Source organism: Eptatretus burgeri, chromosome 16 (genome assembly GCF_056783735.1).
Source record: "Eptatretus burgeri isolate ZD-2024b chromosome 16, Ebu_testis_v1, whole genome shotgun sequence".
NCBI lineage: Eukaryota > Metazoa > Chordata > Myxini > Myxiniformes > Myxinidae > Eptatretus > Eptatretus burgeri.
In genome coordinates, this window is record NC_140976.1 from 37,797,838 (window position 1) to 37,825,337 (window position 27,500).

At 45.4% G+C, this 27,500-nt stretch overlaps 2 protein-coding genes and 1 long non-coding RNA gene across 5 annotated transcripts in view; 2 read left to right on the plus strand and 1 right to left on the minus strand.

Annotated features, from left to right (window-relative positions):
* Positions 1-4,282, plus strand: part of LOC147010871 (ribosomal protein S6 kinase beta-2-like) — a 66,532-nt gene extending 62,250 nt beyond the window's left edge. For all 3 annotated transcript variants that reach the window (XM_085859704.1, XM_085859705.1, XM_085859707.1), the window contains exon 15: positions 273-4,282. In XM_085859704.1, coding sequence (XP_085715830.1) covers positions 273-390 — 118 coding nt within the window. In that variant the 3' untranslated portion in view covers positions 391-4,282. The remainder of the gene's footprint in view (positions 1-272) is intronic.
* Positions 4,283-10,787: 6,505 nt separating this feature from the next.
* Positions 10,788-27,500, plus strand: part of LOC147010872 (fructose-bisphosphate aldolase, non-muscle type-like) — a 49,532-nt gene continuing 32,819 nt past the window's right edge. Inside the window, exons 1-4 of the mRNA XM_085859708.1 lie at positions 10,788-10,923; positions 20,983-21,086; positions 22,483-22,694; positions 26,291-26,345. Coding sequence (XP_085715834.1) covers positions 20,984-21,086; positions 22,483-22,694; positions 26,291-26,345 — 370 coding nt within the window. The 5' untranslated portion in view covers positions 10,788-10,923; position 20,983. The remainder of the gene's footprint in view (positions 10,924-20,982; positions 21,087-22,482; positions 22,695-26,290; positions 26,346-27,500) is intronic.
* LOC147010873 (uncharacterized) overlaps positions 16,920-27,500 on the minus strand; it is a 31,219-nt gene continuing 20,638 nt past the window's right edge. The window contains exons 3-5 of the long non-coding RNA XR_015052429.1: positions 24,658-24,923; positions 22,462-23,660; positions 16,920-17,646 (exon numbers count right to left, since the gene is read on the minus strand). This is a non-coding gene — a long non-coding RNA (uncharacterized LOC147010873). The remainder of the gene's footprint in view (positions 17,647-22,461; positions 23,661-24,657; positions 24,924-27,500) is intronic.

The window sequence follows — 27,500 nt, forward strand, 5'->3', positions numbered from 1 at the left end:
CATGTGTGCCCTGCAAAAACATGGGGAGGGGGACAAAGCACTAAAAGAGCAGAGTGTGCAAGACCAGAAAGGTGGTTGAAGAAGACAAAGAGACCACCGACCTGTCTGCGATGGCGAACTGATTGGGCCGTAGACTCAGGGCCATATATACAACATATATAAAATCAAATGCAATGTACCTTTTTGTGTTAATTAAGTCCACCCGGCATGTGATGTCTGCTTTCCTTTTATCAAACCTTTAATTTTTCCTCTTTCCGGTGCTGTATTTTCAGTCCAGGAAAAGTCAACCTTTTGGAACCATTTTCTGGGATCGCTGACTCGGAAAGTCGAGGTCCTGCCAAGTATTCAGCTCCACTACCTATCAAATCATCCAAGAAAGCAAACAGATGAGTCAAGATCGCTGTTGCAGTCACGGAATACAATGGGACGAGACATTTCCTACTCCGTGCCCGAGAAGAAACAGCTATTTCACCACCAAGAGCTTCTCTTTCTTTCGCAGTTTGGCATTGATAAGATTGTGCCTTTTACTTGTTTGCCTTTTTGCCAAACCCTTTTGACAGGGAAGAATTTCTGCACCTTCAAGTTTCGTGTTTTGCAAGTGAAATAATATTTTTATTGGTATTGGTTCTTTGGGTGCTGCTTTAGGTGTCTGGGAATGCAGTTTGATTTTTGGTTGTCAGACTCCTGCAAAAATGCCAAAAAGGTTCCAGTTTGGACTACATACTGATATCGGTCTGACCCTTGCACCTTAGTTTATTTACCTTCTTATTTACTCCTCTTGCAATGACATGTGAGTTAAAAGGATTTCATGCCTATCACCATGCTCCTTTACCCTGTTTTGACAACCTTTGTGCTTAAAATATTACCTGTCCATTCAGCAAAGCCTTTAAATGTGTTTGAGGAACAAGTCCTCCTCTCCCCCTCCCCCACTTTCCACATAATATTCCAACTCTGATATACTTCTCGCTGTCTCTGTTTCACACCATGCGACTTTCAAATTTATTGGGGTCCTGCCATCTGTCACCCGGCATGTGTTCCTTCAGGCCCTGGGTGGTCGAATGCCAAAAAATCCCCCTTTCCAAAACCAAAAACCGATTTGAGATTTGATCTGTTTCACAATGCAGAAATCGTGGACATTTCGTTTGAATTTCAAATGAATTGGTGAAATAGTGTGATTTATGGTCTTCAGCTGGACCAGGAAATGATATTTATTTAGCCCTGCCAGAAGAAATGGTATTGTATTTGGGTCCATTTGTTTGTTATCTTGCCAAAACGAAGTTTTTGCAAGATATGTTAGTCAGCTTGTATGTTGTTTTTTTTTGTCTGTAATCATGTATAAATCACTCTGCAGAGCACAGTTATCATTGGAAATATTTGTAACTTCGCATATGAGAGGCCTATAGAGGTCCCTTTCAGCGCACAAAATTTTGAAGGTCAAGGTCACTTTGTCGCAAATCAGGGGAGTTGACGAAACCCTTATTTTTTGAGTAATTTTAATCTAATCGTCTCCAAACTTTATGGGAATGTAGAATATGGTCTGGCGCTCAGCTGATTAGTTTTTGGTGGCGATTGGCCTGGACCTTCATGGTTTGCGCCTGAGGTCAAACATATTTGACCCCAAGGTCAACTTTTCAAGTTTTAGGAACCATATCGTGTAGTACCTCAAATTGAACACCTCGATGAGTGCTTTCTAGATATGTCAAGCTTGAGACATTATGACGTCATTTGGTGACGTTATGAGGCAAACAGATTTTTCATGGTTACTCTGTAGAACAATTCTCATCGGAATCTCTCGTAGGCAGATATTCCTCAAGGAGTCGCTCCTGGTGGATAGCAGCTCTGTTCACCTCAGTGTGACCTTAAAGAAGTCACACGTGGTCACCTTTTGGCAAGATACCGGTCACCCTGCGGGTGACATTGGTTTTTATTTGTTTGTTTGTTTGTCCGCACAGAACTTTAGTGTTTTTCTCCGCAACCGCTTGTCGGATTGAGACAAAGTTTTCACCAAGCTGTTAGGGTTAGGAGCGACTACTCATGTAGAATGTTTTATTGATAATTATAGCGTCATAGGTCACATGGTGTGGCAGCCATGTTGGACAAACTTTGGACCTCTATCTCTGAAACCGCACCAAGGAAAAAATTGCAACTTGGCACATAGCAAGTATTCCTCACGGGGAATAAGTGATTTTTTAATGATTTCAGAGGTGCCTTTGTTATGACATCATAATTGCACATGTAGAACACTACATCTGATCAGTATGAAAATATTTGAGTCATCTCGGGATAAAATGGTCCACAGAAAAAAAAATGATGATGTCATCAGTCACGTGATTCGGCAGCCATATTGTTTTTTTTGTTTTTTTTTAAACCTTCCAAAATCTTCTTCTCTGAAGTTGTTAAACAGATCGAGGCAAAACTTTACATGTATGACCATCTATCCATGAGGAAGAAAAGGTTCACACACATGACATCATAGGTCACATTGTTTGGCAGCCATATTGGATTTACCATAAAATCTATTTTTTTAATCTTCTTCAAAACAGCTGAACAGATCGAGGGGGAAATTCACACAAATGTTCCCCAAGCCTTGGGTGTACAAGTTTGTTCAGGAATAATTGATAGGTCACATGGTTTGGCAGCCATATTGGATTGAAGAAAAATATTAAATAATGTTTTCTCTGGAACCGCTCAATCAATCAACATGAAACTTCACAATTATGATCCAGTAGTGATGCGGAATACATGTTTTAAATTTTAACTTGATTGGATACTGGTCTAGCAGCCAGAATTACTTAATTATTTTATCTGAGTTATTTTTTGTTTGATTTTTTTTATTTTATTTTAATTTTTTTGAATAAAGTTCACTTGGCTGTGCCTGGATGGGTTTTAGGGTAGAGTATCAGCTGAAATGTAAATCCTATCCAAGTTCCTCATGATGACTTCATCTTTGCTTCTTGCTTGTTTGGGTCTTTGTCAGGTGTCCAATCAAAGCGGGACGTCTTGGTACCCGGTCATCACTGCCAGCAGTTATAAAGTGGCCGTTCAAGTTATGTCTCTTTTAATTACGAATACACCAGTACACAAACACCACACAAAACAAGTCCTGGCGAGGGTCTGCAGTCTCTGATTGTTCTTTTTCTTGTTTTCACTTTTTTTTTGTTTTGAGCAGCATGCAGATACCTATTATCTATAACCGATTCTGAATAATTTATTCTGTTTCGACATAACTGGATGCATTTATATGGATAAAAATATATCGATATAAATGTATGCATCCATTTATATGGATAAAAATGTATCCATATAAATGTAAGCATCCATTTATATGGATAAACTGGATATTTTTATACATATAGATTACATGATTAATTTAATAGTTCTTTAACATCAGAAGTTGGACTGGACCCATGGCTTTCCCCACTGCTATTTCATCACACGTCCAACACACACTCCCTTTGGTGATTCACTTCTTCGCTTACCGGGGACGCCAGACAATCTTCGAGATTGAATGACGACCTGCCGGGCAAGAGACTACATTTTAATGATGGGTGCAGATCCCGTGAAGCACTGGCGCGTTGCACCAGGAACCGTCGTTGGGCGCATTGCGAGGAGTAGATCCCCAAGCTCCGATCCTCCGAGTCCTTGAGCGCCTTCGTAGCCTCGACACCTGGGTGGTGGTATGGGCCAGGCCCGAACTAGGTGCCAGTGTTTTGAAGGAGAGGGGGGGGTGATTTGACTCAGCGTCGCCTCGCCGTGACACTGGGTTGGACCCGAAGGTTAAAGAACAACTAACTTAATCAGTTCACCTACTTTGTAGCATGGATTCAAAAGAGCATTTGACAATTATTTGGGTACTATGTACTGTGTTTACACTTTTACTATGGAAAAACGCTTTGTCAAAGTAATTGGTGTTTGTTTCATCAATCACTCACGTGACATTTAATTGTCTTGCAATATGTTTCAGTGGCCTCTGTTTTCCCCAGTGGCGCTTTCTGGAATGGGAAACCTATGGACCTCAGTTTAATATCTTACCAGGAAGTGCAACAGCACTGCAAAAAGTACTTTTTAAAGGTTGCCTCTAGCCTGCCGTGTTATACAGTTGTGCAACTTTTTGGGGGCAAAGTCCCTGGCACCATCCTGCAAATGATGATGTTCAAAATTAACAATTTTTTTATTATTATTTATTTTTATGGTGCTTGAGCAATGGAATTGCATTTGCTTCACAAACTATGCAAACATTTGAGTGGCGATTAGAGATATCTAATAAAAATGGAACAATGTACATCCTGATGTGAGGTGTCATTCGTGAATGCATATGGGACCAGAATTCAAGTGCAGGTTTGGTGTGCTGGTTGCATCATTAATGAAGAACATGGTGGTGGTGTCGGTGAAAAGTCTTGTTGCATTGTCCTAAGTGGTGTGAGTTCAATTTGTAGGGTTGCTCGAAGGATTTCAGTCAAACGTATGGTCTCGCCGGCTGGTATATATTAAGTTAATCCGACATGCTCATGTGAAAGCATGGAGGATGAACTTAAAAGTACCCACAAAGTACTGTGATAAGGCATATTATTGTTAAACTTCACTGCAGGATGGCTGTACTGCTGATAGAGAGTGCCTCTGCGTTTTAGGGAAGGAATTTGTAATTTGTTCAGGATGCTGGGATAACTCGTCTGTGAAAACACAAACTTTTATTTTAAACCTCCACCAGCAATCGCTGCGAGCAGACAGATCCCTGGCTTCGTGTCCATCCTGAGGGTTGGCAAGCTCAGGGATGAGAGAGTAGCTGAGGAGTTTGCGAACAGGCTGAGTGGACACTTGGGGGTTCTGGGTGCTTTGAGGGGTCCTGAAGAGTTGTGGAGTGCCTTCAAGACCACCGTCCTTGATGTTGCCGGTGGATGTCTTGGAACTCACCGCAGGGCAAAGAAGAATTTTGTCTCTCAAGGGATACTGGATACCATTGACCAGAGTCGCAGGGCCAGGCTGAATGGCAGAGCTGAGCTGTTCAGGGAGCTGAGGCGTAAAACTGTACGTGCACTGAGGGTGGACAAGGAGGCCTATGTGCAAGGAATCTGTGAGGGGGTAGAGCATCACCTGTGGACAGGTGATTCTCGTCCCGCTTACAGAGGAATTCGCGCATTGCGTTCATCCAAGCCCATCCCTCGGAGCACTGCAGTTAGAGCAGAGAGTGGTACGCTATTGACAGAGGAGTCTGAAGTGAAGGCCCGCTGGGCCGGTTACTTTGAGCGGTTGTACCAGGCTGATCCACCAGCTATCGAGTTGGAAGTCAAGGGTGTTACAATCCCTGTTGCTGACCCTCGAATCAACTGTGGTCCACCTTCGCTTGTGGAAACACGGGCTGCGGTGAACCAGTTGAAACGGGGCAAAGCTCCAGGGATCTGTGGCATCCATGCTGAACTTCTCAAGGCTGGTGGAAATGCTGCACTCGTGTCGTTGCATGTAGTTTTGTGCTCTGCCTGGAACACAGTCATCATCTCATCTGATTGGAAGAGGGGCCTTGTTGTTCCTCTTTGGAAAGGGAAGGGTGATCGACAAGACTGCAACAACTACCGAGGGGTGACGCTGCTCTCAGTGCCGGGAAAGGTCTTTGCTCGGATAATTCTTGATAGGGTTCGCCACCATCTGCTTGAGCAGCAGCGTCCAGAGCAGTCAGGCTTTACACCAAATAGGTCAATGATTGACCGTATCCTTGCACTTCGTGTCCTCACTGAATGCAGATGAGAGTTTCGGCAGGGGCTGCTTGCAGCCGATGTTGATCTCTGTAAAGCGTTCGATTCAGTGAATCGGGATGCCCTCTGGAGGATTCTTGGTCTTCGTGGGGTGCCACCAAAACTGATCGATCTGATGTCTGAACTCTACTCTGGTACTGAGAGTGCTGTGAAGTGTGGTGGTACCATCTCTGACTTATTTCCAGTTGTTACTGGAGTTCGTCAGGGGTGTGTACTGGCCCCCACACTTTGCAGCACTTGTATGGACTGGATTTTAGGGAGGATGTTGGAGAGATCAAGCTGCGGTGCATCGTTTGGGAATGTCAAGATCTCGGACCTTGATTTTGCAGATGATGCAGTCATCTTTGCGGAGACTTTAGACATCCTCTTTGGGGGCCCTCGAGGTGCTGAATGAGGAGTTGGAGCCGCTGGGATTATGGGTTTATTGGGTCAAAACTAAGATCCAGGCTTTCGGTGACATCTTGGATGCTGCTGTCCTGTCTGTGTCTGTTTGTGGTGAGGATGTTGAGGTCATGGAGAGATTCACTTACCTTGGCAGTGATATTCATGTCTCTGCTGGCTGTGAGTCAGAGGTCCATAGACATCTGGGTCAGGCCTGGGGAGTCATGGATTCACTGGATCATGGGGTGTGGCGCTGCCAGTACCTGTGTGGGAGGACGAAAGTCCGAGTCTTCAGGTCCTTGGTACTTCCAGTCTTGCTCTATGGATGCGAGACTTGGACTCTGACCAAGGATCTGAGACGGAGACTTAATTCCTTTGGTACCAGGTCTCTTCGGAGAATCCTTGGCTATCGCTGGTCGGATTTTGTGTCCAACGAGCGGTTGCTGAGAGAGACTCGGATGAGATTTGTTACCTGCATAGTCCGTGAGCGTCAGTTGCGGCTGTATGGACATGTGGCTAGTTTTCCTGACGCTGATCCTGCTCACCAGATTCTCTCAGCGAGGGAGTCTCATGAGTGGAGGAGGCCAGTGGGCCGACCACATGCCTCGTGGCTGCAGCAGGTTGACCATCATCTCAAGGAGATGGGGATGGGCCTGGCATCTGCCTGGGGGATGGCCAGACGGAGGCCCCTGGAGTACCGGCGGAAAGTGGACGCAGCGACGCGCTGTTCTGGCACATGCTCCCATACCTGACCTGACATGAGGGTTGACACTTTGTAGTGCGAGCACTAATCCGATGGCCATCCTATTGGACGTGGTTTTGGGTTGTATTGTTTGAAGGTGGTCGTGTGGAAATGTCCATTGAATTGTGTATATGCCAACTAGAGTAATATAACGTATTTGAGTTGATGGTTGGGCTGTTGACATTTCATTTTGATTTAAGAATTTGTACACTTGTACAAAACTTGATACAAAATTAGAATATCTTGGTTGGATAAGAGTCCACTCCCATTATAATAGCAATTGTAAATTAGCTCAGGTGTAACCAATCATCTTCAAAATCACAAACCATGTGAAATTGGTTTCCACCTGTGTTAAATTGTCACGATTCTGATTATTTCAGAATAAAATCAGCTGTTCCTGTAGGTTTCCTCTGCTGGGTAGTGCATTTCACAGCAAAGACTCAACCATGAGCACCAAGGAGCTTTCAAAAGATGCCTGGGATAAAGTTGTGGCAAGGCACAGATCAGGGGATAGGTATAAAAAAATATTTCGAAGGCCTTGAATATCCCTTGGAGCACAGTCAAGACGATCATTAAGAAGTGGAAGGTGTATGGTTCCACCAAGACCCTGCCGAGATCAAGCTGTAAATCAGTCGTAGAACATTTTTTATATGTATTTCTAAAAATAAAAGTAAAGAACATTTTTAAAGTAATAAAAAAAGTAATTTTTTTTAATGTAAAAGGATGCAGGGATGTTCCTCCAAAAAGTATGTAAACAAGGTTGGGATGGTCACAACAAATGATTATTTGAAACAATGATTGTCCCGAGAAAAGACTGTGTGTGTGTGTGTGTGTGTGTGTGTGTGTGTGTGTGTGTGTGTGTGTGTGTGTGTGTGTGTGTGTGTGTGTGTGTGTGTGTGTGTGTGTGTGTGTGTGTGTGTGTGTGTGTGTGTGTGTGTCCGATATAACTGTCTTTTCAACAACCATTATTCAAAGAAAGATGTAGGGATGGTTTCACATGATCATTTCTCATGACCATTCTGACCTTGTTTACATACCTTTCTGGAGGAACATCCCTGCATCCTTTTACATTTAAAAAAAATGTTTTTATTACATGTCCTATCTCCATGTCCTTTGCATGTAACCATAAACTTTATTCTCATTAACCCACATCCCTCTCTGTATACCTGCAGGTTTCTTTACTCGTACTGACTTTGTTTGTTTGTCCATCTATAGCCTACCTGCTCCTCTCCACTCTCGTGTCGGATTGTCAACCTTCCACTCTCTGTCATCTCGTTGTTACGCAGAGTCTTGATCTCTTTATAAATGAAAATGCATTGTTCCAATATTTTCAATGAGATTCTCACATATAATTGTAACATTGCCATCAAACTTTCTAAATTCACAATGAAACAATTATTTATTATATATTTATTCGTATGTAGCCTGCAGCTGCTGTGCTGCATCATTTTCTAGGGGTGTATCTGTTAACAGTAAGCTGGTACTCATTTTGCCAACCTCAGAGGTATGACAGGTTGAGTCAACCCACCTAGTGTTAATTCAACCGCACGACAGGGGCTCAAACTCAAGACCCCCAAGATCTTCAGCCAGCTACCTTAACGATTAACCCAACATCAGGCTGAATGTAAACAATGCCGATTGGGGGATACAAAGGGGACTGCATTAAATCATCTTTATCTCATGACATGTCCTTTTCCACAAACACAAGAAAAGTGGATTTGTCACCAACAACGTATTGCAGGAGTCAGGAGGTTATTGCGCAAAGCTGTTTGAGAAAAGTGACTTTACCGGGGAGAGCGTTGAGCTGACGGAGGACCGTCCTCACCTGGAATCTGGCTGGGATCCCTCTGAAGTTCACTCTGCAGTGTGCTAGGTGGTGGTACCTGGGTGGCTTTCAATGAGCCCAGATATCAGGTATGTCAGCTCTCCCTCCAAAAGGGCGAGTCCGGGCATCACCTGGCCTGGTGTTCGTCCTCGGCACAGGTACACTCCCTCCGCCGTCTTCTTGATCCCACTCACTGAGTTGGCTCCGCACATTCATGTCAATGGTTGCCTTGTGCTAAAAGCCTTTCTCAGTTTGGAGAATGTCTTCTCCAAAAGACATGCAGAAAAAGAAATTGCAATTGTTTATTTAAAGTAATCCATGTTCAAAAATAAAACAAAGTTTCTTTAAAGTGAAAACATTTACTTACCAGGTTGATAGTTTGCTCTATATTTGGACGAACAAAATTATTTGGTTAGTTTGAATCCAGATACCTGCCGGTTAACCTGGATTAAGAATGAACTTGCAACAGTGTGTTCAAAGGTCACCTAGTGCAGATCACTGATAACAACAATGATCAGGATTCACTGGGACATGCTTTGTTTTTAAGGTTTCTGCCGAAGGGATACATTGCCTCCAATATTGTCTTTCTTAGAACCTGCTCAAGCATTTTATCTAGTAATACTTTCAAAAGTGTGATGTCATTAATGCTTTCTGGAATTACTGCTTTACATCCAGTATTACTCTTGCTTTGACTCCAATAAAGTGATTTCTGCACAACAACCGCTGACTTTTCTGCACGATCTTGTTCCACGTGGGATTTAAAAAAAGAAAATCATTGTGGATAAAACAGTGGACCGAAACCTCTGAACAACCTGAGATTATATCCACGATTGAACTCAGGTGGAAGTGAGAGAGAGAGAGAGAGAGAGAGAGAGAGAGAGGTATATTAACACGTCGTTTGCATTTTTATTCCCTTTGCATATATGTCAGGGTTAGAGGATAGTAAGTGAATCTCTCCACGACCTCAACATCCTCACCACAAACAGGTACAGACAGGACAGCAGCATCCAAGATATCATTGAAAGCCTGGATCTTAGTTTTCACCCAGGAAACCTGTAATCCCAGCGGCTTTGACTCCTCATTCCAGTAATAACTGGAAATGTCAGAGATGGCAGCACAACATCTCACAGCACTCTCAGTTAGCACACTTGCTCGAAGCCATCGAGCCTGGGTTCGAATCCCAACAAGGCTATAAATTGTCCTCCTGGTGTTTCACAGACAGGATTTAATCAATGCGTGTGCTGTTCCTTGGATGTGCGAATCTAACATATGCAGAGGAAGACTGGAAGTGCAGCAGTGGAGCAAGAGTCTGAATCCATCCGTAAATTTTTGAGATATCCTCCTATAGGTCATTTTTGGCCCGATCTTTCAATGGAGAAAAATCACTTTAAAAGTTTGTGGACGTTCAAGATCCCATGATGTCCTTCGCAAAGAGTAAGAGAGCTATCACCAGCACCCTGGTCATTTCTAAATTCCTGTCTCAACTACTGCTGGAAAAACAATGGCAAATCACCTCGTTTATAAGCCTAGTCCAGGAAGCTGCTTCAGCAGCACCGAAGCTCTCTGAAAGGTTTGGTGCGAGAGTGAGAGAGTGAGAGAGTGAGAGAGTGAGAGAGTGAGAGAGTGAGAGAGTGAGAGAGTGAGAGAGTGAGAGAGTGAGAGAGTGAGAGAGTGAGAGATAGAGGTAGAGGTAGAGGGAGAGATGCAGTCGTGAAGGTATAAGAGCAAGGGTGGAGGTGAGTAAATGCAGCAGTGGAGGTATGAGAATGTGGTGGAGAGTAAGTACAGTAATGGAGGTATGAGAGTGGGGTAGAGAAGAGTAAGTGCAGTAGTGGAGGTATGAGAGTGGGGTAGAGGAGAGTAAGTGCAGTAATGGAGTTATGAAAGTGGGGTAGAGAAGAGTAAGTGCAGTAATGGAGGTATGAGAGTGGGGGTAGAGGAGAGTAAGTGCAGCAGCAGCAGCAGGAGGAGGAGGAGGAGGAGGAGGAGCAGCACGAGCAGTTGTCGTGGAGGTATGAGAAGCAAGGATCGGCCGAATAATCCTGAAAATGAGTGAACGTGTTGCTCCGCCCATATTCCTGCGCAGCCAATGGGAGGAAGCAACGCAGGGGGCGTGTTAGTGACGTGGCCGTGTTTATGACGCCCCGTCCTGTGTGAACTCGCCCGACGGAGTCGTCGTTTGACCCATTTACACAGATCGGTACTTCAGCCGCTTTCAGACTCGTCAGGTTTGCATTGACAATGTTTTTCTAATCTCTTGTTGATCCAATGGATTTTGCGGATACTCGAGAAATCAAATAAAAATGAAAACTTCTTCTTAATTGATTCTATTTTATGTTGTCGGATTTATTGTTCGAAACATCGTTTGTGTGAAAGTTTGCAACAAAGTGTGAAGCTCGTCCGTCGGATGCACAAATGCAATGTTATTACGAACCGGCACACCCGCCCTCCGGGCGCGAGTTCATCCGCCCTCCGGGCTCGAGTACCCTCCCTCCAGGCGCGAGTACCCTCCCTCCGGGCTCGAGTTCATCCGCCCTCAGGGCGCGAGTACCCTCCCTCCAGGCGCGAGTACCCTCCCTCCAAGCGCGAGTACCCTCCCTCAGGGCGCGAGTACCCTCCCTCCAGGCGCGAGTACCCTCCCTCCGAGCGCGAGTACCCTCCCTCCGGGCGCGAGTACCCTCCCTCCGGGCGCGAGTACCCTCCCTCCGAGCGCGAGTACCCTCCCTCCGAGCGCGAGTACCCTCCCTCCAGGCGCGAGTACCCTCCCTCCAGGCGCGAGTACCCTCCCTCCGAGCGCGAGTACCCTCCCTCCAGGCGCGAGTACCCTCCCTCCAGGCGCGAGTACCCTCCCTCCGGGCTCGAGTACCCTCCCTCCGGGCTCGAGTTCATCCGCCCTCAGGGCGCGAGTACCCTCCCTCCGGGCGCGAGTACCCTCCCTCCGGGCGCGAGTACCCTCCCTCCGGGCTCGAGTTCATCCGCCCTCAGGGCGCGAGTACCCTCCCTCCGGGCACGAGTACCCTCCCTCAGGGCGCGAGTACCCTCCCTCCAGGCGCGAGTACCCTCCCTCCGGGCGCTAGTACCCTCCCTCCGAGCGCGAGTACCCTCCCTCCGAGCGCGAGTACCCTCCCTCCGAGCGCGAGTACCCTCCCTCCGGGCGCGAGTACCCTCCCTCCGAGCGCGAGTACCCGCCCTCCGAGCGCGAGTGCCCTCCCTCCGGGCGCGAGTACCCTCCCTCCGGGCGCGAGTACCCTCCCTCCGGGCGCGAGTACCCGCCCTCCGGGCGCTAGTACCCTTCTCGATCCATCTTTGGTGAGCAATGTGCTGCACGGCACAGACTTGGAAATGCACTTCATAATTTTTGTCATTTGTCAAAGAAAGTTTATTGATCACAACATATCATACTGACTCCATATTGTAAGACTAGAACGGCCACTCGGTAGAGCACATACCACCACCAGCCTGGTGGCACCAGGCTGTCCACCAACTGGTGTCACCAGGCTGGTTTGTTTACGTTGTGTAACCGGATAGGCCGGATCTGGATTCAGACCTCAAATTTAAATCGGCTTGTTCTCGTCACCGAACCAACTCATCCACCTCATTTTGTCACGTCGTTTACAACTTTTAGAGATAATTTGCCCTTCATAGTTTTTGGCCCCATTTCTCAAAGGTGAAAAAAAAATCACTTAAAAAATTCTCGGATCCAGATTCAGATCTTCATCAAAATCGAATCAATTATTCCTTGTTACATACCCAACCTTCCCACAAAAGTTGCGTCCAAATCCATCCACAACTTCTTGAGATATCCTGTTCACAGACAGACAGATAGATGTGAAAACATAACCTCCATCCATCTACCTTTGGTGGTGGAGATAATAAAGGTAGATGATATGTAATACCGGCTACCACTAGAGGTGGCGCGATTTCCGCCACATGGCAAATTTGGAGTTTCAGTAACATCCACATGAGAAAGACGACGCAAATAAGATCATTACCTCTGCCTGTCCACCGAAGGTGGACGGAGGTAATGTTTTCACCCCTGCCTGTTTACCTGTTTGTTATTTGGCAAAAAAAATTGCTAAGTATGTTTCTCTGTGTGTTTGTTTGTCTGTTTGTTTGTCACACGTTTTTTGGCCACAGTTTTGAAGGAATCTTTCTGAAATTTATTGTGTATCTTGGTGACTGTCCAAGAATGGCAATGCACATTTTTGGTCAGGATCTGGATTGCTAAGATATGCAAATGCTCTTCAAATTTCAAGATAATTGGATTAAAATTGAGGATTTTAGAAAATTTGGCCCACATTGGCCTTTTGGCCTATTTTGACCTTTTGGCCTATGCTTATCTCAAAATGAATAGTTGGTTGAATTCATTTGACGTGATATACAAATGGTCTTCAAATTTCAAGTCAATTGGATGAAAATTGAGGATTTTAGAAACAATTTAAATATTTGGCCTATTTTGGGTTGACCTTATGTCCTGTGTTGACCTTTTGACCTAAGATAACCTCAAAAGTAATAGGTGGTTGAATTCAATGACCTGATATGTAAATCCTTTTCAAATTTCAACTCAATCGGATGAAAATTGAGCATTTCGCAAATTTGGCCCAAATTAGCCTTTTGGCCGAAGTTGACCTCAAAATTAGTTGGTGGTTGAATTCAGTGACCTGATGTGCAAATGGTCTTCTTCTATATCTTTTATTCCATACTTTTCCTGAGGAATTTATGGGTTGTTCACGCAACTCTTTCAACTTTTTGATAGGTCACCATCTCCATTCTGGTGCCCAATTTCATCTTTAACTGGTCCATGAATCTTTGTCCCTGCCGTGAAGTCCCCACTACTCATGCATCGAATACACTTCACAGAAAAGGATGATCTCTTTCTCCTCTATGTTCCAACTTTAGTTGTTTTGGTTTTGCTTGTGGAGCATTGTTTTTGGTTTTATGAAGACAGGTAGCACCTCCCCAGCCTCTTCGCATGGTGCAGATCCCTTGTCTCCCTGTGAGATAGTCTTCTTTCTCACAAGAGGAGGTGCAGGATTTATTCCTTACATCACACACTCCGACTGTTCATTGGGACTGCACAGACTCAGGAGTGTGTGTGTGTGTGTGTGTGTGTGTGTGTGTGTGTGTGTGTGTGTGTGTGTGTGTGTGTGTGTCCATCCATCCACTCCCTATAGGAGAGACAATAAAGAGAAAAGGTTGAGGTGGAGAGGATGTCCATTGTTTTCCATTTGTAATACGTAGTGAGACTCCAATTCCCTAAGTTTTTCTCTCCAGGGACAATGGTTTTTTGGTTCACGAAAAAATATTTTCACGAAAAAATAAGTGACCACTATATTCGTTATTGGTGTGTGTCTGTTGGGTCGTCAATCTCGTCTACACTTATTATCAGTATTTCCGTCGATATGTTTGTCTGTCTGTCTGTATGTGTGTATGTCTGTTCGGTCCAGTGCTCCGTTAATACAATGGCGATTTCGATGAAACTTGGTTGGTAGGTTCATACCATGACCTAGTTGTGTGCAAATGAGAACCGTTGCTATGGACCCATCCGTTGCCTAGCAACGGACCTTTGAAATTTTCTAAAAAATCTCAAAAATTTGTTTTTACGAAAATCAAAAACCGGGACACGAGCGACTGTGGGCAGTACATTCAGCCATATTGTCAAAAATTTCCAGCCGGATCCTATGAAAACTGTCGGAGAAGATAGACTGAATGAACCCTGGTCGAAAACAATAAAAAAACGAAGTTCGTTATATCTCAGAGACGATGAGTCAGATATACATGAAACTGGTATGGTAGGTTCATGGTATGTCCTCGTTATGTGTGAGAAAGAACCGTTGCTATGGACGCTTTTGTTGGCTAGCAACGGCTGAAAAACGACTAAATTCGACTTGATCGACTACCTATCTCCACCTACCAGCTTGTTGGGTAGTCGATTGAGTCGAAAAAAAGAAATTTCGAAAAATATTTTTTTTTACATTAAAAACATTTTTTGATCTACCCTTATTTGTTGGTCGTGGTGTCGGTCTGTCCGTGTGTGTGTTTGTCGGGGGTTTTTGACCCCCTTGCAGTTGTTCGATTTTGATGAAATTTGGGTGGTCGGACCAGTTTCTGACCTCGTTGTGCCGCGTAGGTACTGGTTGCTAACACCCCTTTGGTTGCCGAGCAACGGGACTTTGAAATTTTTGAAAAATCATAAAAAAATTATTTTTTCGAAAAACAAAAATCGGGCCATGAGCGACTGTGGGCAATACATTCAGCCATGTTGTCAAAAACTTTCCAGCCGGATCCTATGAAAACTGTCGGAGAAGATAGACTTTGAATAAACCCTGGTCGAAAACAATAAAAAAACGAAGTTTGTTACATCTCAGAGACGATGAGTCAGATATACATGAAACTGGTATGGTAGGTTCATGGTATGTCCTAGTTATGTGTGAGAAAGAACCGTTGCCATGGACCCCTCCGTTGCCTAGCAACGGCCGACCACCCATGTCCGCTTACCGGCTTGTCTGTCTGTCCCAAGCATAGCTCCGTGGGTTTTGATCCGATCCTGATAAAATTTTGGTGGGAGGTTTATGACATGATCTAGTTGTGTTTTCCTGAGAATGGGTGTGGTGCGCCCATTATGGGCGGAGCCACGCCCAAAAAACATGTGTTTTTAGGGGGTAGCCGATTTCAATTTGCATCTTCTCCGAGGGGGTTTGTCGAATCTGACAGGGGTTTCGGTATTTGGTTAGCCCAATGGCACCTGCATAGCCCCACGGAGCTCGATTTTTCATTTTCATCCCAAGGTCAAGGTCACAAGGTCACGAACTTAGAAAATTGCGAATTTTGACATAAAAATCATTCGACCGCCCAAACTTTGAGAGCGAGGATAACAATATTTTTTATGCATAATCTTGAGGTCATTCCCCACCTAAAGTCTTGAAACCATTTTGCTCTATCTCGAACACCTTGCCCGTGGCGCCCACTTCAAGTTTGTTTTTACGCTGATTTCATCAAAGTATGGATAATCCGAGGAGTGCGAAATGCCATATAGCCTATATGACGTTATATTGTTCCTGGAATGTTCCAGAGGAAGTTTTGCACCAAAGGTCATAATCCTTGACCTTTGACCTTTAAAGTTCACAAAGGTCAAATTTTCAAAGTTGTGGGAATCGAACCGGGTTTTCGACCTTCTTCGATGAACTAACTCCAATAAGCTATAGCACGTATCCTGTTTCCTTATTTTAATGTGCACAACATTGTTTTGGGACCTTTAAAGGTTATGCAAAGGTCAACTTTTGAAAGTTGTTGAACGAAACCGGGTTTTCGACATTTTGCAGCTAATAACCTGTCACCCGTACCACATCATGTTGATCATTTTTATAACTTGGTCAAACATTATCACATTGTCTCATCCTTGACTTTTGAAACAATCTACATCATCAAATACCGCTCGTGCACCATCGTCATCTTCAGACTTGTTGTTTTTTATTTTTGTGCCACCACCCTGGAAACGCCTCATACACATGCCGATTTATCACCCTTGACCCTATTAACTCGGGATGAGTTGGAAATCTGAGCAACATGTTTTTCCACATTCCAGCTGTGCAGAGCAGAAAGTTTAGTTTTGTTGGGAAATACATTTTAAACAGAACTGTGGATTGCTTTGAACATCGTCATTGCTCACACAGTAAAGCTCAGCACAACACATGTATACTAAACGTAACCTAAACAGGACGATAAAACCCATACTTTATTGAGAGCAGCAAGAAGGGGTTATGAGCAAAATGGTTTATCTGTTGGTTTGTTTTTTGTTTTGGGTTTTCTTTTGGATACAATATTGAGGATTGTATAAAAGCTAATAAAATGTCAAGGCTCGTATGAGAGCTAATACACAGAACGTATAACAAGCGAGCAAGAGACAAGAGGGGCGAGAGAGGGAAGGACAAAACAGTGGGGAACAGAGACATGAGGAGATCTGTGGAAGGGAGAGGGATGGGGTGGGGTCCAGGATGGACATTACAGGGACTTTCAGGAAGGAAAGCAGGGAATTTGAAGGAGGTGGGTTTGGGGTGGATTAACGGGGGTAGAAAAGATCGTGGATTTGGATGGGGGACGATAAGAGGTGGTGGTGAACAGCTGTTTTGAAAACCTGGAGGGAAGAAAGAATGGGATTGAAGAGAGCGTGGGAGTTTGTTCCAGAGGCGGGAAAAAAGAGGCCTGTTGTTTTTTTTTTTGGGGGGGGGGGGGGGTTGGTTGTTTATTTATGATTCTGGAGTCTAATGCTCAATCATCTCGTGGACACACATGTAGATAGAGACATTAGACAGGATTGAACTTGGCTTCAGACAAACACGGCCAGTTGTGCTTGCAGAAATTGATATCCAGTGGCCTACAAAAGTATTCACCCCTCACCAATAATGCCACGTTTAGATGAATTATGTATGAACGGTTTTTCCAAATGAGCTTTTTTATTCATAACTGCAGAGATCAAACGAAACACTGTTATAGTTGAAGGAGGTTCCATGTTGGGAATCTGTGCAAAAAACATGTACAAATCAAAATTCACTGGTTGTAAAAGTATTCAGTCCCTTCGGTTAGTACTTGGTGGAAGCCCCTTTTGCAGCAATAACTTGCTATGAGTGTTTTTGGGTAGGTCTCTACTGGGTTTATACAGTGAGATGGTGAAATATTTTCCCATTCTTCACGTGAAAATTTCTCTAGCTCTGCCAAGTTTGATGGGAATCGTCGATGGACTCCAATCTTCAAGTCTCGCCATAAAATGTTCAATTGGGTTCAAGTCAGGACTTTAACTGGGCCACTCAAGAACATTTACTTCCTTCTTATTCAGCCACTCCAGTGTGCTTCAGAGCATTGTCCTGCTGAGATGTGAATCTCCGACCCAGATGTGAATTTTCGAAGAGTTTGGTGGCAGGATTTGCCATCCGGCCACCGTAAAACACTTCATTCTGCAAAACACACAAAAAACGCAAATAACACTGAAAAACCCACTCTGTGGGAGTACGTTCTGTGCAGCTGCTCCTGGGTCGGGCTGTGGAGGTATATGTTGGGGTGGTGCTGAGGCGTCATCAACCAGACGGCGGTCTCCTCGGGTTAACCTGTGGCGGTCCCTTTGGGTGGGTGCCTGGAATGTCCTCACTCTAAGAGAGAATGATCACCTTTCTCGACTATCATCTGACCTCCAGAGTTTGAACATCAGTCTTGCAGCACTCTCTGAGATTCGGAGACCAAAAAGTGGTGATATTATGGAGGGTGGTTACACCTACTACTAGTCTGGTCGCTCTGATGGTTACCATGCCGAAGGAGTTGCTGTAGCTGTGTCCAATGAGCTGATTTCATTGATAATTCAGATAACACCAGTCAACGAGCGTATTACGAGACAAAGGATTCGTCACTCCTTGGGTGTCATCTCCCTGGTCTCTGTTTATGCTCCGACTGAGGTGAGTGATCTCACCGTGAAGGATGCATTCTATGCCGTGCTCGATTCTGTGGTTGATCAGTGCCCCAGGCGAGATACTCTTCTAGTCTTGGAAGATTTCAATGCATCAACTGGCACTGATGGGGATGGTTATGAGACATGTGTTGGTCCCCATAGGTCTGGAACTGTGAACCAGAATAGCACTCCAGTTCCTTGGCTTTGCAAGAAGTTGTGGACTTAGAATGGCTGGTTCATGGTTTCAGCACCCACAGCTTCATCACTGGATTTGGTATTCCAACGCTGGCGGTGTGGCAAAGGAGATCGACTATGTGCTCATTGATGGTCACTGGAGGATGATCCAGAACTGCAGGTTCTACCGGAGTGCTCAGTTCTTCAATATCGACAACCACAGGCTTGTGGTAGCAACTCTGGTGTTGCAGCTTAGGTCTGGGAGAACGGTACTGTTCCACCAAGGCTGGATGTTGGCAAGCTCAAGGATGAGAGGGTAGCTGAGAAGTTTGCAAACAGACTGAGTGGAGATTTGGGGGGTCTGGGTGCTTTGGGGATTCCTGAAGAGTTGTGGAGTGCCGTCAAGCCCACCGTCCTTGATTTTAGCCTGGGGGACGTCTTGGAACTCGCCGTAAGGCGAAGAAGAATTTTGTCTCTCAAGGGACACTGGATACCATTGACCAGCGTCAAAGGGCCAGGCTGAATGGCAGAGCAGAGCTGTTCAGGGAGTTGAGGCGTAAAACTGTACGTGCGCTAAGGGTGGACATGAAGGCCGATGTGTGAGGAATCTGTGAGGGTGGAGAGCATCACCTGTGGTCTAGTGATTCTCGTCCTGCTTACAGGGGAATTTGCACATTACGTTACTCCAAGCCCGTCCCTCGGTGTACTGCAGTGAGAGTGGAGAGTGGTGGGCTCTTGACAGAGGAGCCCGGAGTGAAGGCCCGCTGGGCCGGTTACTTTGAGCGGTTGTACCAAGCTGATCCACCAGCTGTTGAATTAGATGTCAGGTGTGTTACAATCCCTATTGCTGACCCTCCAATCAACTGTGGATCACCGTCATTTGTGGAAACATGGGCTACGGTGAACCGGTTGAAATGGGGTGAAGCTTCTGGAATCTGTGGTATCCATGTTGAACTTCTCAAGGCTGGTGGAAATGCTGTACTCATGTCGTATGCAGTTCTTGTGCTCTGCCTGGAACGCAGGCATCATCCCAACTGATTGGAAGAGGGGCCTTGTTTTCCCTCTCTGGAAAGGGAAGGGTGATCGCCAGGACTGCAACAACTACCGAGGGGTGACGCTGCTCTCAGTGATGGGAAGGCCTTTGCTCGGATTATTCTTGATAGGGTTCGCCACCATCTGTTTGAGCACCAGCGCCCAGAACAATCAAGCTTTACACCAAAGAGGTCAACGATTGACCGTATCCTTGCTCTTCCCGTCCTCACTGAACAGAGACGAGAGTTTCGACAGGGGCTGCTTTCAGCCTAAGTTGATCTCTGCAAAGCATTCGATTCGGTGAATCAGGATACCCTCTGGACGATTCACGGTCTTTGTGGGGTGCCACCAAAACTGATCAATCTGATGTCTGAAATATACTCTGGTACTGAGAGTGCTGTGAAGTGTGGTGGTACCATCACTGACTTATTTCCAGTTGTTACTGGAGTTCATCAGTGGTCTGTACTTGCCCCCACACTTTTCAACACTTGTATGGACTGGATTCTGGGGAGGATGTCAGAGAGATCAAGCTGCGTTGCATCGTTTGGGAATGTCAAGATCTCTGGCCTTGAATTCGCAGATGATGCAGTCATCTTTGTGGAGACCTTGGATATCCTTTTGGGGGCCCTCGAGGTGCTGAATGAGGAGTTGGAGCCGCTGGATTACGGGTTTCCTGGGTCATAACTAAGATCCAGGCTTTCAATGACATCTTGGATGCTGCTTTCTTGTCTGTACCTGTTTGTGGTGAAGATGTTGAGGTGACGGAGAAATTCACTCACCTTGGCAGTGATATTCATGTCTCCGCTGGCTGTGAGTCAGAGGTCAACAGATGTCTGGGTCGTGCCAGGGGAGTCATGGATTCACTGGATAATGCGGTGTGGTGCTGTCAGTACCTGAGCAGGATGATGAAAGTCTGAGTCTTCAGGTCCTTGGTGCTTCCAGTCTTGCTGTACGGATCTGAGACTTGGACTCTGATCAGGGATCTGAGACGGAGACTTAATTCCTTTGATACCAGGTCTCTTTTGAGAATTCTTGGCTATTCCTCTTTGGACTTTGTGTCCAATGAGCGGTTGTTGAGAGAGACTCAAATGAGATTTGCTACTTGCATGGTCTGTGAGCGTCAGCTGTGGCTGTATGGACATGTGGCTCATTTTCCTGATGCTGATCCCTGAGCAGATTGTTTTCACAAGGGAGCCTCGTGAGTGGAGGAGGCCAATGGGCCGACCACGTGCCTCGTATTTGCAGCATGTTGATCAACATCTCAAGGAGATTGGTATGGGCCAGGCATCTGCATGGGGAATGGCCAAACAGAGGTCCCTGGAGTACCAGCTGAAAGTGGACGCAGCGATGCGCTGCTCCGGCACATGCTTCCATTCCTGACCTGACCTGATCAAGGTATCTATGGTCAGGTCATGGGTATGAACCCCGCCCCCCAAACACCCACCCCCCAGGTGGGGAGACAACTGACAAAATGTTTGCCTGTGCATGTTGAGTCGTGTATGTGGTTTAACACCTGACCCCTGTCGGAGGGAACGAGTATGGCTAGCTTGCTAAAAAGATGATCCAATTGTTGTTTTATTATTATGGCTGTACCACATGCACTCCAGGATGTACTTCAAGGTTGTTCTATCCTGCATTGTTTCAGGATGTTGCAGTACCTGTCAGTTGAGGAGATGAACACGTTGGAACGAGTTGCTAAGCAAATTGTATCTCCAGGAAAAGGGATCCTCGCTGCAGATGAATCAACTGGTGAGAATTTGTACAAGCATAAGCGAACACAGACAGGAACAAGTACATGCACAAACAATGCATGCCTGCACACGCACAGCCATGCACACTTCTTCAAGTACCGGCACACTCCTATCTGGCAAACTATTCCACAACTACTTTTTATATGCAAGGTCCAGGGTCATGGAGGAGCTCGTGCACTGGACATATCAGGATGTAACAGAACAAAGGCAACAGTAGATAGAGGGGAGGGGTGGGGGAAATACCAGCAACAGGGTTGAAGGACAAAATAGGGGGAGACTTGGAGAAATAATGGGTGTGGGGAGGAATGAGTGGTAAGGGAAGATGCATGGGGTGGACAAGATTGATGTGGAGGACAACATGGATGTGGAGGGCAGTGAGATTGGGTGGGGGATTAACTGTGGTTAAAAAAAAAGATGTTGGTGTTGGTTGGGGGATGATCTGAGATGGTGGTGAACGGTTGTCTTGAATGTTTGGAGAGAAGAATGAGATCGAAGAGAGTATGGAAGGTGGTTCCACGAGTGGGAAAAAAATAGGAACAAATGAGCGGAGGTAAGCAGTGATTCTGGATTTTGAGAGTTTCACCAGGGGGAGAGGGGGGGGTCGATTGACTACGTGCATCATGTAGAAACATGAGGGGGGGTGGGAGGGGTAACAAAGCATAGAAAGAGCAGAGGGAGCAAGACCAGAAAGAGGGTGGTAGAAGACAGAGAGATTACCAATCTGTCCGTGATGGGAAAGTGATCGGCCCATCGACTCAGCTTCATTGTGAAGGGGTGCCAGCCCGGACGGGGGAGCAGTATTTAATCAAGCTCCAGTTGAAGGCCTTGTAGGTGGATCGGAGTTTAGGTTTACCAAGGAAGAACTTTATATGATGGATTATGCCGAGTAGGCGACTGACTTTGGAGGCCAACTTTGAAATGCGGTTTGTCCAAGAAAGATCATGGCTGATAGACCCAGGCGTTTGATTGACTGAACTTCCTCAAGAGGATTGTTAAGTAAGTAAATGGGAGGGTTTCTCCGATGGTCCTTTTGGGTGGGGAGATAAGAGTGAGGTTTGTCAATCGACTCAAAAACTTTCCGAGTAAATGCATTCAAATGTTTGAGCCAAAAGTACACACTGTTTTTGAGACATGGATCCAAACTTAATATGAAAATGGCATGAGGAGGAAACAGAGAATGTGGTGCTCGAAGGTTACATCTTGTTCATTTGATGTTACATGCCGGTTACATTGATGATAATTTTTTTTAAAACGCTAGAAAAATTACATGACTTGATCATTAGCTCAAGCCTCGATAAAATAATAATTTAATTTAAGTAAAAGAGTCAGTAAAGACAACATCGGTTTGAAGTTTATCCTGCAGAGATTATTACCTGCTTTGTCTCTGTTCCAAGGAACCATGGGAAAACGACTGCAGGCGATCAACGTGGAGAACACCGAGTTGAACAGACGTTTATACCGCCAAATCCTGTTTTCCAGCAAACCAAGTGTATATCAGGTCATCGGGGGTGTCATCCTGTATGAAGAAACCCTCTATCAAAAGTCTGATGATGGCATCGCTTTTCCAGACGTGATCAAGAATAAGGGCATTGTAGTCGGAATAAAGGTGAAGTTATCAGTGTAATCTGTCTTTTGTCAGCAAATACATTTTGCTTGACCTTTTGCACAAACAGCCATTGTTGGTTATCCTCAAACAAAACATAACGTGAATCCTTCTGACGCAATCCGAGGAAAGGATCGTTTATGGCCGTGGCATTTATTGATTACGAGCACTCGTCGATGATATAAACAAAGAGTGCTTTTTTTCTCTCTTTGGTAAAGTGCACTGTATAATTGAGATTTGTGCTGCACTACATTGTTCACACCGTGCACCAGTTTCCCAAAGATTGTGAAGCAATATTTAAATCTGATACACTCCGTTCAACCTTGTGCAACTTGGTTATACAGTGTTCAACTTACGTACGCCGATGTAGCATTACACTTGCACATTAAGGAATTGCAGATCGAAGAAGGACAAGATCTCGTTAAACAAAAGAAACATAAAACAAGTAAACAAATATTGAGTTATTTTTCCTTGAACTTCCAGTTATAAGTTATTGTCCGAACAATAAAAAGTGCCTGAAGACTTATTAAGACCCTTCTGAGTAGCTGATTTTCATCCCCCCCGCCATGGTCAGGCGGATCATGTTATTATCCTTATGATAATTATTGATACCATGTCGGTCCAACTTCGGAGGGCAATTTGAAGCGGTGATATTTCCACAAAGTGATATTTTCTTCTGGGACACTACAATTATATTAGCACACATACCACTAGAGATCACTGTATTCAATTCTGGGCAGATACCCCACAAATTTTAGCACACAACGCCAGAGGGTACTTTTTCTGTCACATACATACATTCATGCATATATACATTATACATACATACTCACATATGCCATAGCTCCACTATATACAAGCAGAATACCCGTCCTATCGGTGATCTTTCTCCAAGCGTGCAACATGTTCTTTTGACACGCCCATTTATTTGGGTGGTGTATAGGCAACAGACTGCTGCCTCAATCTCTCCTAAAAATATAAAAAATAACCTGGGTTACATACATGAAGGATAAACATGTACACTGCTTATGTGCTAATATAATACATCATGGTTATATAGCTCAGATAATTCAAATTGCAGCCCCCCCCCATACCCCCAAAGGAAGAAAATTTCAAGATGGGCAAAAAAAATTTTTTCAAAACTTGATTGAATAAAACAAAACTTCAGGAAACACACCTTCAGGGTGTCCTGAGTAATCTTTGAAAGTTTCAGATTCCTGAAATACTCTTAGAGTAATCGATGAAACATACATACTGTGAGTCTGTGACAGACGTGGTCCGGATAACTCCAAAAGGCTGACGCATCGTTTAAAAGCCCATGGATGCTGTCTACAACACTCTCCTTTGGTCGGATCCTCGCACCCAGTGTCGGTTTACCACACCGGCAAGATGATTAAAGTGGATGGGGAACAGTGCTGGCGGTTGCCGAACAGATGTTAACTGGCTGAGCGAACCAACGGTATGCACTGCACCCGATGGTGTATCAGTGACGAATTAACTGATTGGGTTAATTACCCCCCAGGCACACTATCTCCAACCAAACCTGAGCAGGGTAAGCCGAGACGCAATGCTAAATATTTCACGAGTTTATTACAAGCAGGGCAGAAATTGGTGGGAGAAAAAGCAGTTAGGATTCAAAGAAGGAAATAGCAGGAAAACACAGGAATTAGCGATGCAGGCAATACACACAACTTACAGACATGTATACATTTCCACTCGTACCCGATGTGACAGACCCTCCATTGGATTCCTCAAGTCAATCAATTGGTTCTCTAAACAAATGTGCCAGACACCAAAATATGTGTATGAGAGAGAGAGAGAGAGAGAGAGAGAGAGAGAGAGAGAGAGAGAGAGAGAGAGAGAGAGAGAGAGAGAGAGAGAGAGAGAGAGAGAGAGAGAGAGAGGAGTGAGAAGTTGTAGCAGTGAGAAAGAAGTCGTGAGGGGTTATCTACGTGTCCTGACACACCTTCCACAACCTGGCTGGATTGTGGCCGCCCAATGGTTTGGTGGTTCTGGCTTGCCTCCTCCACGCTCTCCCAGGTTCCTCCTTCTGCCCATTCGTACCCTGGTCGTCTGGAGTGTCCGATGATCTCTGGCTGAAAGCGATGTATTGCATACCTCAAGCAGAGATAATGGCCAGTAATACAAGGTGAGGAGGGCACCTTTGTTGTGACTTGGTGCCCTGATGACCACCGGGTTGTGGCGAAGGTGCACCGGCCTTGGCGTGGGTGTCTGTGTGTAAGGTGAAAAAGCCGTGAAGAGTTCAAATATAATGAGTCAAAAACTCAGTAAAGTGTAAAGAACATTGGAAAGTGAAGAAGTGTGAAGTCCAAAAATAAAGTTGGAAAGTGTTGAAGTGAAGGTCGGAATAGAAATTCAGAGTTGAAAAAGTGTCTGAAGCAAGTTCAGAATGAGCAAATGAGCAAGTGAAGAGCTGCAGGATCTCTTGTTTCAAGCAAGCCAGTAAAGAAGTTCTTGTTTCCTTCTCCGCACCTCTCCCTTTATTTCTCCCCCCCCCCACCGTCGTCCCACAGCTCGGAGACCCTCATTGGTGCAGGGCTCACGAGGGTGGTCTGAACCTCTCTGTAGGTGATTGACTGGAGGATGATTCGTGAAGCAGGGTCCTTGTGGCTGTTTGTTTGTTTTTTTTTTTTCCAGGAAGGGGGTAGGGGTGAGAATTTGGTGTTTTCCTGTCACTTTTGATGGATAGCTTCCTCTTGGGTGAGATCGACTATGAGGTTCCTCATTCCCCTCCACCTCAAGCCGATTGTGCCAAATTCTCCGCTAAAGTGAAGGACATGAGGATGACATTATCTGTGAGTGTGTGTTGCCGGCGGGAAATAGTTTGAGTCCGGGATGTAGAAAGGAAAAGAACACGGACTTAAGCTAACTCGCATTCGCAACGCTTATCTATCCACATGAATACGATATATCTTAATGTGTAAACAGAATTCTAAGGGATAACTAGCTTTAACCTATGTGGATGCGCTTTGTCCTTCCCAGGGAATCACAACCATCACAATACTTCCCCTCCATTTGATATAGATTTCCTCATGCAAGGTAGCTGTGCGTGTAAGGTATCCGACGTGCCCAATAAAGTACGTTCCTGTGGTATTTTATGGCGAGCACAAAAGACAAGGACTCTTCAGCTTGAGGTCTCAGCACGTATTGTCTATATTTACGTTCCCTCTCACCAGGGGGAATGCTCATGACAATACAATGCAGCAGTTCCTACAGTCTGCTCATCGCACCTTGTGAGCAATAGGCACACCTTTTGGAGTTTCTCACTTATCAGGGGAGACGTTAAGCAAAGCTGAAAGGTGGGATCTGATTTATAGCATGTTTCGCAAGAGTAAGCATTTGATCACAGCACTCTGGCCAAATCCATGACATGGGTTGAATATAAGTTTTATGACTTTTCCTCATCAGAACCTTTCCTAGCCTCTTACATCCACAGCAGTCCTGTCAAGCCCCATCAATTCCTCCAATAAAATGTTAAGTCGGATCAAGTTAATATTGTTGCAGATGCAGTCATAACTTTGTTGATTGAGAAGAATGTCACATTTTGAGAAATGTTTAATGTGATTGCGTATTTCTAGGTGGACAAGGGACTTGTTCCATTGGCCGGAACTTATGGTGAAACCACAACTCAAGGTGAGGGGAACGTCAAACTTTATCAATCTCTCCTTATAAACAAAGATGAAATTTTTCACCAACCCTGATTCCTTTTGATTACACTGCAAATAACCTTTTCTTTCCCATTCTGCACACCTAGTTGTTTATGTTCAGCAAACTATGTTGTATTTGAGGCCATTTACAGATTAAATTTGCCAGGTGAAGTGAGAAAAGGTGAGGTAGGTGTTTGGGGGAGTAGGTGTCAGGGTTAAATATGTTAATATTTTGTGTCCCTTCCCTTGCAAGGAGCTTCAGTGCAGGATGAGGCCAGTAGGCCCATCAAAATTTGTGTTCGTTTTGCCAACCTATGTTGAGTATCAAGCAAGAAAGCAAGTACAAGCAAGCGAGGACAGGCGTCATGACACACACACACACACACACACACACACACACACACACACACACACACACACACACACACGCACGCACACACCCCGATGAAGAGGAGTTAATGAGAAGAAAAAGGAGAGGAGATGAGGCTAACGGTCTCGCAATTCCTTGCATGATATTGACCGACCGCGCCACCCAGTACGTTTTGGGGGGATCCTCTGCTGGACGATCCCTCCTTCACAGCTGGCGCATCGTCTCTTGCTTGGCTATCCAGAGAAGGGGCGCCACTGTCAGGCATGAAGGAGGGACTTTGGGTGGAGCCAGCAGTGAGTGGGTGGAGAAGGCGGAGTCGTAGGCGGAGTGGCAGACAGGATCAAGTGGGTGGGTGGAGAAGGCGGAGTCGAGAGCGAGTGGACGGAGTGGCAGACAGGATCAAGTCGGTGGGTGGAGTCAGTGACGAGGCGGTGAAGAAGGCGGAGTCGAGAGAAGAGCGGGACGAGCAGGAACCAGCATAAGCGAGCAGACAGGAATGCAGACGGCCCCGCGACCCGTCCTTTTATAGACTCTGTGGTGCGGGGCGGGGGAGACTACCCAAAGCGGTGTCGTCGCCCAAATCGGGCGCTCTGATTGGGCCCCAGCCAGCACATGGCCCAGCTGTGATGGCTGGAAGCGGCCTTACTTTACATCTGGCAAGCCATAGCTGAGCTGCGGAATCATCTCGCTCTGAACACCGTGATATGAATCACCCTGCACCGAACTCCTGGGCCGTGACCCGGTGACTGGCCAAGGGTTGCGCCGATCCCG